The sequence below is a fragment of the Neofelis nebulosa genome, chromosome 9 (assembly GCF_028018385.1).
Source record: "Neofelis nebulosa isolate mNeoNeb1 chromosome 9, mNeoNeb1.pri, whole genome shotgun sequence".
NCBI classification, from domain to species: Eukaryota; Metazoa; Chordata; class Mammalia; order Carnivora; family Felidae; genus Neofelis; species Neofelis nebulosa.
Genome location: NC_080790.1, coordinates 54,989,652 through 55,000,723, shown reverse-complemented (window position 1 = coordinate 55,000,723; position 11,072 = coordinate 54,989,652). Strand labels below are relative to the sequence as shown.

At 38.5% G+C, this 11,072-nt stretch overlaps 2 protein-coding genes across 3 annotated transcripts in view; one reads left to right on the top strand and one right to left on the bottom strand.

Annotated features, from left to right (window-relative positions):
• Positions 1–2,615: 2,615 nt before the first annotated feature.
• FBXO48 (F-box protein 48) lies at positions 2,616–7,090 on the bottom strand. The gene is made up of 3 exons (XM_058683864.1): positions 6,853–7,090; positions 5,229–5,570; positions 2,616–4,746 (listed from the first exon to the last, which is right to left on the bottom strand). The coding sequence occupies exons 2-3, from the start codon at positions 5,532–5,534 to the stop codon at positions 4,585–4,587; spliced, it is 468 nt and encodes a 155-aa protein (XP_058539847.1). The 5' UTR covers positions 5,535–5,570; positions 6,853–7,090; the 3' UTR covers positions 2,616–4,584.
• An 835-nt stretch (positions 7,091–7,925) lies between these two features.
• APLF (aprataxin and PNKP like factor) overlaps positions 7,926–11,072 on the top strand; it is a 79,908-nt gene continuing 76,761 nt past the window's right edge. For both annotated transcript variants that reach the window (XM_058683863.1, XM_058683862.1), the window contains exon 1: positions 7,926–8,261. In XM_058683863.1, the coding sequence (XP_058539846.1) occupies positions 8,166–8,261 (96 nt within the window). In that variant the 5' untranslated portion in view covers positions 7,926–8,165. The remainder of the gene's footprint in view (positions 8,262–11,072) is intronic.

The window sequence follows — 11,072 nt, the reverse complement described above, 5'->3', positions numbered from 1 at the left end:
TACTATTTGTGAGCTCTATCTACAGGGAATTAATTTTTGTTGCCCCAAGTTTTCAAGTTGTCCTAAGTAGGAAGGCTTGTCAGAATTGCCTGATCTGCTATTAGCATAAATGTCAAGTTCTATACATCTAATACTGATTTCCTCTAGATATTGATTTTCTAGATATTTGTATTGGGAGGTGTTCCTTGTTAGTCTTAGTCCTTTATGTTGCCTTAATGTAAGGACTGTCAAAATTATAAAACGTGCTCTACTCTAGTGGTTAAAAACTTGGTCTCTGAAATCAAAGAGAATTGGGTTTAAATAGTGATTTTGCATCTCCTTATGTTGATATGGAAAATAACTTGGACATGATTTCCTGTGTTCTTTGAAAGTCTAATTATGAAGATGGAATATGAAAATGTTATAAAGCATTTAGCATAGGGTTTAGTCAACAGGAAATACCCTAGAAATGGGTTCTTGAAAAAAGAAATCTTGACTCTATAAGAAAATATTCTTTGAATGGAGAGATTTGAGGATTACCACCTCAATCAAATAATCAGACTTACCTGGTCACACAGACATGTGCCTCTTAATGTGGTGCATTAAAAAGCATATTACATTTATCTATGTAGTATAATTGCTAAATATGTTTTACCTGAATCAAATCATGAAGAGATAATCAGACAAATCATTTACAGAATGTTCTGTAAGAAAACCAACCAGAATTCTTAAAAAATCCAACAAATCAGGTTACCTGGGTGGCTCAGTTGGTTAAGCTCCTGATTCTTGGTTTTGGCTCAGGTCATGATCTCACAATTTGTGGGTCTGACTGAGCCCTGTGTCGGGCTCTGCAGCTGGAAGCATGGAGCCTGCTTGGGATTCTCTCTCTCTCCCTCTCTCCCTGCCCCCCCCCCCCCCATCCACTTGCGCTGTCTCTCTCTCAAATAAATAAATAAACTTAAAAAAAAAAAACAAAAAACCAACAAGTCAATATCCTGAAAAAGAAAACCAAGGGCAGAGGGATACTTTTGGTTCAGAGAGATTAAGGGGACATAAAAAAATGACATGCATTCGAAACCCTGTTTGGATCCTGAATTGGAAAAAAAAAATCCACATATTTTTGAGGCCATTAAGGAAATTTAAATAGGGATTACAAATTATATTATTGAATCAATATAAAAATTTTATATGTGATAATGGTATTGCACAAAGGAGAATGTACTTAAGAGATACATGTTGAAATATTGAGGGGTAAAGTATTATCATGTCTGCAACTTAGTTTCAAATGCTTCAGTTAAAATAAGTAATAAATAAAACAAATGTGGAAATGTTAACAACTGGTCTAAGTGAAGTATATACATAAGAGTTTTTTGTCATGTATTTTTACTTTTCTGTGTGTTTAAATCTTTTCAAAATAAAAAGTTGGAGGCTCAGTTGGTTAAGCGTCTGACTTTGGCTTGGGTCATGATCTCATGGCTCATTGAGTTTGAGCCCCACTTCGGGCTCTGTGCTGATAGCTCAGAGCCGAGAGCCTGCTTCGGATTCTGTGTCTCCCCTACCCCGCTTGCCTCTGTCTCTCTCAAAATAAATTAACTTAAAAAAATTTTTTTAAGTGAAAAATAAAAAATAAAAGTTGGAGGAACATTCTTGGCTTTTTTGTTCGAGTTACTCATTCTCAGATAAGCTTTTAATTCATTCATTAAAAATGTATTGAGCACTTACTACATGTTACATACTCATAGAGGTGCTGGGGAGTGGTGATGAACCGATAGGTAAGATCATTCTCCAATTTTCAGTTTCCTTATCCATAAAATGGATATAGAGTAACAGTATCCCCCGCATTAGCACTGTGCTTGGTTCAGAGTAGGCACTCAACAAATGTTAGCTATTATAATTCACCAACTTTGTCCATTGTTGATCTAATTTAATCTATTTGATGATTTTGGTCTTTTAATTCTGCTCTTCCATCTATTCTTCCCAATCCACTTCCTGATGTTACTGCTCATTGTTAATATTATTAGGGTATTTGAAGTTTTGGAAAGAAGATATTATATGAAGTCAAAGCAAAGATGAAATTAAAGTGGTTAGGGTATATTTTTCAAATTAGGCTTTTATATACTTGAGTATTCTAAGATCTGAAGTTTATATTCATATAGATTTTTGCTGATGATTATGTCCTGGCTTAAGTAAGATTGTGTTATAAACTAGAAGCAACTAAAGAAAAATTTCTAAATTAAAAAAATATATATTAGATCTTGAACTGATTAAATAATAACACTAGAAACTCAATATTCTATTCCAGTAATCTTGCCTTTTTTACAAACTGTGTATATGTAACATGTTATTTTATCTATGAGTAAGAGTACGTCTTCTCTCCATTCTACTCCACCCACTCATGTTCTCAGATGCTAATGGCTCGGTCTGATAAATGTACAGTTCATTCTAAGACCATACCATAAAAGTTATCATTAAGTTTCCAAACTTTCCTTTCTGTGTAGACTGTGATCATAGCTTATAGCTTATTATATAAAAAATTATTTTAATGTTACAGTACTAAAAACAACTAGATTGTTCATATAGCTTACAAAGTATTACTGAAAACTCATTGGAGTGACCCAATAATTACAATTAAGTGATATTTTTGGGTTAAGTTTATTTTCAAGTGTTTATTCAAAAACATAAAACAAAACATTTCTATTTCCTTATTTTTCCCTTATAGCTTTTGAGAAGACTAAAACAATCATTCATATATTAGCATTAATAGTAAGCATCCCATCTATCTTACAGGTTTATATTGCATTTCAATACAGTTTTGTCCACTAACGGTAATGTAAATTATTTTTATTATACATTCTGGGTAGGATTAAAATAAATAACATAGGAATAATTTAACAAATTAGGGAAAAACTACTATATTCCAGGTTTTGAGAACACATAAATAAACAAATGGTCCCTGCCTTTAAGAAGCTCACAGTCCTGGGGTGACTGGGTGGCTCAGTCAGTTGAGGATCTGACTCTTGATTTTGGCTCAGGTCATGATCTCACGGTTCACGAGATAGGGCCCGCATTTGGCTTTGAGCTGACGGCATGGAGCCTGCTTGGGATTGTGTCTCTACCTCTTTCTCTCAAAATAAATAAACTAGGAAAAAAAAAAAAAAAAAGAATCTCATAGTCCAAAGCGGCAGTGGGGGCAAGGGGGACAGACAAATAAGACTGACAATTTAATGTAGTAGACAGCTTTGAGAATGGTATGTACAAAGAACTATGGGACCCTTACTTAACGAGGGCCACTTAATCCAGAATGGTGTAATCTAGGGATGGTTTCCAGGTCCAGAGAATAAGTTTTACAAAAGAGTTTGCCAAGAAGAGAGTTAATGGTGACTGAAAGGTATTCCTCTAAAAGGGATTGTCAACTAGTCCTAGAGAATGATGCCTGGTCTTTAAGGTTCCTTCCAACAGATCCTCACCTGCTTGATCCAACACAAGGAATCTGCATAGAGTAAGGCATCTTTCCAATATTGTGCCTATTTGTTAAATACTGGTTTCCCAGATTCTTATTTTTTGTGCCACAGAGCACAATTTAAGAAGAAAATGCCACACTGACTAAAATGTTTCACAGACACTTTTTACTATGGTGTTGACCACAGATTCAGAATGAACAATCTGGTATAGTGAGTACTATACCATCTACTTTTAAGAAAAAGAAAAACAAAAGTTAAAGATTCATGGAAAGCTATAAATTTAAACAAGTCAGGTATATAGCGTACTGTAAAATAATACAGTTCGCCTCGTCCTCCTTTTTTTTTTTTTTTCACGTTTTCTTTTCTTTTAAATGTGGGAAAACAAAAAGGATCGAAGTCCCTTGCCTTGGTTGTCTACAAGTAGTACACTAGATGGTGCTGTAAGGCTGTTGGAAAGCGTTTGCCAAGAAAACAGTGTGGTGGTGCTGATGGCTGTCCCTGAGAGCAGTTCCAGGTCTGTAGGCAAGTAATGGGTATCATGATCTCACGAGTTTCAGCCTTCCAGTCAGATTAATTTTAGACTAAACCACAAGTTTAGCACATTTTAAAATGGGCTCAGTGTTTGACAATTCAATCTGATGCCACTGAAATGGACATTTCAAAGTTATCAAAATATAAATTTATTATATTCTACATTTCAACATGTTACTATTAATTTCATTTTAGGTAGTCTTCCTAATTATGTCTACTTCTAGTTATAAGCCTAGTTATGTCTACTATTTAATGAATCACTAATCAGTTTCTTCATATGGTTTCCTGAATTTTTGAATTACCATTAAGCAGGAAATACCAATCAAACTTCTTTGTCATTACAGTACTGCAATATACTAATATAAATACATGAAGCAATACATTTAAAACACTCTAGCAGTATAGTATTTCTTACATAAATAACATATCATGATTTTTCTGCATTACAGTAAAGCCAGAATTTTTATGAAAGTGCAGAATAAAAACAAAGCTGGACTTTTACAATATTTTCTTTTGAACGTTAAACATTAAAAAGGCGAACAAAAAAACAAACCTAAGAGTCATTTTAGTTTTAAACTCTCAAAGTTACAAGATGTGTTTGTAATTTTTCAGCTTATCTTTCCAGTTCTGCTTCTAGAATTTCCCCCCATGTATCTACATCCATTGGGTACATGATTTTTTCTGGTAGGCTAAGAGGAGAACATATGTTGCTGTATCTGCCACTTAGCCATTCGTGTTTCACTTTACTCTTCTGGTAATTCCTCAGTAGTATTACCTGAAAGAGGTAAATCATCATTGTTAAAAAATGGAGTAGGTGGTTGGTCAGTGAGTTTGTTTAAAACTAGAGAAGCTGAATGACAGGGCTGAAAAGAAGTTTAAATATTTACTTTGATATACACATCTACTATTACATTTGTGGTAAGCATATGTGTGTGGGTGGGTGGGTGTGGGTGTGGGTGTACATATATGTGTATACACCCAGAGTGAGCCACAGAGTTTGCTGTGAGTTGTGGAAAAGGTGGAATGAAGTAGCTAACAGAGGAATATGCCTGAATTTAGTATTTAAAAAATGTAAAAGGATGGATGGGATGATGTGGTTTGCAGGAAAATACTAATTCAACTTCAAGGCCAAAAGCCAACACACTCTGTATGTCACTCTGTATATGAAATCCTACCTCCTCTGTGCAGAAGGCAGAGTTGTCTCAAACCTATCACCATATTGTCAAGAACACCACAGACTTCAAAGACTAAACTTACTCTCCAGGAATATCCACTTTCTAGATCATCGTCTACTTCTCTTTGGCACACAGCTCTTAAGGTCAAGCAATGAGGTTTCCATAAGGAGTCACTGTTTCTTACTGTGTAATTCCAGCTCCTGCAAGTTATGGAAGCCCTGCACAAACTCCGAATGTCCAGCTGACTGAAAATTTTAAAAGTGACTTCTGGAGGCAACAGTTCAACAAAGGTCTTTTGACTCTCTTTCTTTTCCTTCTCAGCATCCACAGAATTCAATTTTATGCCAGAAACTCTTGAATTATTGTTCCTCTTGAGGCTTTTCTGCATAGCTTGATGTTTTAGCAAATTATCCACATATGTAACCTAAAAGGCAAAGTTTAAACACACTCAGTCTCTTCAGATCAGACTATCGAACCTACTCTGAGCCAGATATTTTCTGGGTATGATTACAAGAACCTTAACTTTCATGACTTGAGGTTTTCAATCTGTAAAATGGGGCCAATGATGCTCCTTTCCTGTGTGTTCTTACAAGGATTAACAGGGATAATGTGTAAACCATCTAGCTTCATCTAAATTGCACATAGGAGACACTCAACACATGTTACTTCCCTTTTAAAGAAAATTTTTTTTTTAATTTTTGAGAGAGAGAGAGAGAGAGAAAACAGAGTGTGAGCAGGGGAGGGGCAGAGAGAGAGGGAGACACAGAATCAGAAGCAGGCTCCAGGCTCTGAGCTGCCAGCATATAGCCCGATGCGGGGCTCGAACCCACAAACCAGGAGATCGTGACCTGAGCCGAAGTTGTACGCTTAACCGACTGAGCCATGCAGGCGCTCCCTACTTCTCTTCTTTTTAAATGTTTTTGGTAAATGGGTTTGTTTCTAAACATTTATGTTTCTGCTCCCAAAGAACATTATCTAAAAAAGTGAAATGATACCTCACAAACTATACTCTGAGTTTAGTAGTAGAAATAACTATTGTGGGAACACGTTTGATTCCACGCATTTGCTGAAAATACTTTTGAAAATGTGTATGGTTCAATCTCTTGAACTCCTAAATACTTGTCTGTGGGAATTGATGCCTTGTCATTAAGTTCTTCATCTACAGTTTGTGACTTAACCACAACCCTGATGGACTTTTGTAGTTTATATGATAATAGTTATCTACTTGTACCTACTGGGTAGGTGCTCACAGTTGACACAATGGAAAAGAGGTTGAAGTCCAGGTTATAACAACACAAAGCCTCACATTTTCAATTCAGTTATTAGATCAGTGTTTTAGAAATGGCCTCTTGAAGGTATCCTACATGCATAATTATGAATGAAGAACACTAGGTATTGAGGCCATAAAGCAACAGTAACCAGCAATTATAAACAATGTTTATAATTCAGTTAGGTATAGCATATAATTACAGACTGAAAGTCCAGTTTCGGCTAATTTACCTAAAGTGCATGGTCTAGGCTCCAAAATCAGTTGAAAGCATGAGCTATTTTTGCATATAAAGACAGCTCAGATTACTCAAAATCAGTTTACTCCATGTTGCACTTCCTTTTATAATGGGGGGTGGGTTACAGTGCAGGAAGAAGGGTTTGCTAAATACTTCTTTTTAACTCAGCTAATGATTCCCCTTTCTAAACATGCTACTTACCTATGTTTCTGCACTTCTCAAGGCCACAATTGCTCCCATTCGTTTGATTGTTTATGATCCAAATTAGCTATAGTAAGAATTTTAATGTCTGTGTTCAACAGACATTAGGACTTCCTCTCGAAGTTTTGGGGAAGTATGAAAGCAAACTGATAGAAACAAGTTCATGAATCAAGAGCAAATTTTTATCAGGAGCTCGTCTCTCTCAATATCAATACAAACCAAAGCCGAACTACTGTATTTCTGGGGGAAAAAAAATCTCACATTAATGTGGAGAACGTTACTGTTGCATTTAAACATTTGTTACTTCTCCCAGAATCTCATTGGGGAATAAAACGCGTCCTCTCGTTACAGTTCTTTCCCAGGAGGCAAACGAATTTTTGAGTTTAACAGTTGGGGGGTGCCTCGGTGAGGTTCCCGCTAGGGATCTTCTTCTAAGGCCAGTTTTGCCTGGATACCTGGAAAACTATCCCTCTTCTGCCCCTTCTTTATGAACCAAACTTTGCTGAATTATCTCTCGAGTTAGGGAAGAGCTCGCCCCCCCTTTCAGGTGTCACAGGAAGGGAGGGATCGAGAGGCGGCGCAGACACACCCCGCAGGTAACTCCACATCCCATCTGAGTGCCCTCCTTGAGGATCTCGCGCAGTCTGCAGCTGCCCGAGTCCAAAGAACACGGAGCAATGACAAAAAAGCGACAATAACAACCGTCAGCACTGACTGTCACCGCAGCTCCAGAGGACTGAGCTGAGGCTGCGTAGTCCAGACGTCAGCGGGAACTCCCTACCTCCAGGGCCGCGGTAGCTTCTCCGGCAAATTAAATCCTCCGGAATTCGAATCCTTCGCCATAGTCCCTCCAGTTCCGCCCACTGTAGTCCCGCCTTGCTGACTCGGATTTCGCACAGGCGTAGAGAGGAGCGCGCGTTGCCTTTTGGGAGTGGTAGTTTTATCTGGGCGTCTCAACTCAGCAAGAGAGGAGAAGGAGGGCGCCACGGACTACAAGGCCCGACGTCCCCTGTGACGGGTGGGCGGTGAGAAAGCGGGGTGGTGGGGTGGTTAGCCGGGGCTTTTAAAAAATAATTTTGAGGCGGAGTGTTGGAGGAATCCCGGAGCGCGTCACTGGCCGGAGAGGAGAGGCGGGGCTCCTGCTGCGGCGCCAGAGCTCCTGCCGTGCCAGGCCTGGACACCTCCGAGCGGAGCTTGTGCTCCCCCTCCCCCTGCATTTTTCCGAGGGCCTGCCTAGGCCCAGTGCGTGTCCATGGAAGGCGGAAACGGCTGCGGGGACCGTCTCCTTGCCAAGGGGTGTAGTCTTCGCCGCCATGTCCGGGGGCTTCGAGCTGCAACCGCAGGACGGCGGCCCCCGGGTGGCCCTGGCGCCCGGGGAGACGGTGATCGGCCGCGGGCCGCTGCTGCGAGTAAGTGTGGCAGGGGGCTCGGCCGGACCCGGAGAGCCGTGCGAGGTCCTGGCTGTCTCCTGAAGCCCCGTTTCTGGCTTCCCTACCACCCGGCCCTGCCTGTCTGGATTTTAGAAGCTAGGGAGCAGCACGGTTTTCAGTCAACTTTAAACAGCTCACAAACGTTTTATAGTGGTGCCCTTAATAAGCACCGATTTGTATGATCATTATAATCTTATCCAGGGGTCAGCAAACTATGGCCCTGGGTCTAAATCCAGGCTGTTTTTGTATGGAGCCATGTACTAAGGATGGTTCTTAAGTTTTAAAATGTGAAATGTAAACAAACAAACAAAAAACCTATTAGCCTTTTAGGAAGAACAATTGGCCCAAGAGTTGAGGATATTGCCTCTTGGCCTGACAAGCCACAGTATTTACAGTAGAATTTGGCCCTTTACAGGAAAAGTTTGCCAACCCCTGATCTTCTCTTTCCTAGAATGATTTCTTTTAAGCTTTTGGCCTCTTGTGGGACTGTATGGGCCTTACTTTTATGGAATAGTCTTTTTCAGTAATATCAGCAGCTAACCCTTAAAGTAGAGTGTAGTGTTCCGGACATTGATCTAAGGACTTTACGTGTCCCAACTTTTTAATCACTTCAAAATCCTAGGAATTAGGTGCTCTTATTATCTTCATTGTTCAGAAGAGAAAATTGAGCCATAGAGCGGTTATTTAAAGGGTGCAAATAAGCTTTTGGACATGTAGTGCCACTAAGCTATATATTCTCCACCCTCTTTGGGATGTTGAGGAGTTAGGAAATTTTCCTGTTGCATTCTTAAATTTTATAGATCTCTACCTAAAACAGATATATTATTTTTTGTAACATTCAGCATATTTTGTTTAGTGCCCACTTTGCGCAGCACCTTTGCAGACGGTAGCACTGTGGGGTTACAAAGATGAATGAGATTTAGGTCTCTGCCCTCTAGGAGTTTTCTCTTGGCCTCTGGAGACAAACCTGTGTCAGTGAGCTAGTGCCAGCAAGTGAGGAGTGTGGACTGTTATCCTGGCTAGCCTCCAGTGTCTACATGGAACCATTGATATTATTAGCCTTAGGCTCCTTCTTGGCGCAGGAAAAGGAGTGGTACTTGGGGGTTCTGATGCAGAGGTCAGTCCTAATCGATGTGTATGTGTGTGTGTACATATGTGGATAGTAAGGTTATTGAGACAGTTGAAGTTCACCTGGTATTTATTTTTTTTTACTGGACAAATAATTACTTAAATGTTTAAATAACATTGCTACTTTCCCCCATAGTTTGTTAGTTTACACAAACATTTGAATTTGAGAGAACTACCTGAGAGATTTGTTTCCTTCTTCCCTCCCTTCCTCCTTTCTCCATATATATTTAAATATATGTGTGTGTGTATACATATATATACATATGAAATTTAACAGAGTATGTGCTTCATCTAGAAACCTTATGTCTGTTCACAAGTGAATTTTGATTTGCTTAACAAATTGTATCACCAATACAGAGTACTGTGTTTATGGTTAAGGGTCGATGAATTTTAGGCCTGTGTTTTATAAACATGGCAACAGGTTGCAGACTCTTTCATTACTTGTAGCTTGATCTTTGTATTATAGGCTTGCTGATGTGAGATGAGCCTACTTGGTTCCTGTCTTCAAATAGTAAGGAGTAGAAAGTTAGTCTGTCTGGTCAGAATTTTGCTTCTCCTTTTCGAATAATCATTCTGTGATGACATTCTCTTGCCAAGTTTGGCAGATATTAGAAGTGGTTATGAACAGTGTCCTAAGTGTGTTAAAGGAAAAATTTGAAGAACAAATCAGCTTGTGGTTTTTTAAAAAAGATATTCTTTCTTTGCAGTGGTTAAAACTCAACATGAAGGTGCTATTTCAAACAGCAATTATTCCAGGGATGCTATTTTTTGTAGTGTGAGAGAGCAAAGACTTACTTCAAGTGGGAAAACTCAGGATGTTCATTGTAAATTACTCATAATGTGATTATTAATCATTAATATTTAATGATTAATAATGATTTTTGAACTCATTTAACAGGTTATGTTTTTTTGGAGACAAGTTTCACAAGCGTTCATGGCCACACAAACATAAAGGTTTTTAATTCCAATGTGTAAAATGGGCTTGGTGGTGAAACAAATTGATGAGAATGTCTTTGTCTTTACAGTGGCAGGAGAGCACATATAAAGACCACTTATAGATAACAGAGTACAGTGAAATTTAATGTTCTTGTGACATTTACTTTAGTGGGAGTCATCAGGGAACCTGAGGTCTTGGTTACTTTACCAGGTTGTAATTGTGTTTTATGATCCATACCAGTTAAAGGTTTTACACCAAGATGAATCTCCATGGAATTATACTGGCTGAAGTCAGCCAATCCCAAAGGTTACATATTATATGAATTCACTTACATAACATTATTGCAATTGCAAAATTGTAAACATGGAGAACAGATTAGTGGTTGCCAGGAGTTAAAAGAAGTGGAGAGGGGAGCAGAAGGAGACTGGTATGGCTATAACACAGCAACATGAGGATTTGTGTGGTGGTGGAAATATTCTGTATCTTGACTGTATCAATATTAGTATCCTGTTGTGATACTGGACTATAGTGTTACAAGATGTTACTGCTGGGCAAACTGGAGATATGGTACAAGAGATCTTTGTGTATTATATCTTCCAACTATATGTGAAACTATAATTTATCTTAAGTAAAAAATTTAACTTTAGTTAAGGTTTTACAGTATAGCATCTCAAGAGTACCTTTAGGCCAAATTATTTGCTTTATAGTTTTTCTCTAAAGCTGAT

Excerpts from the sequence above, each read along its gene's own strand:
- FBXO48 (XM_058683864.1), bottom strand. The coding sequence starts at position 5,534 with ATGCAGAAAAGCCTCAAGAGGAACAATAATTCAAGAGTTTCTGGCATA. Across the intron at positions 4,747-5,228 it reads AAAGTGGATATTCCTGGAGA|GTAATACTACTGAGGAATTA; the intron begins GTAAGTTTAGTC and ends TACCTCTTTCAG.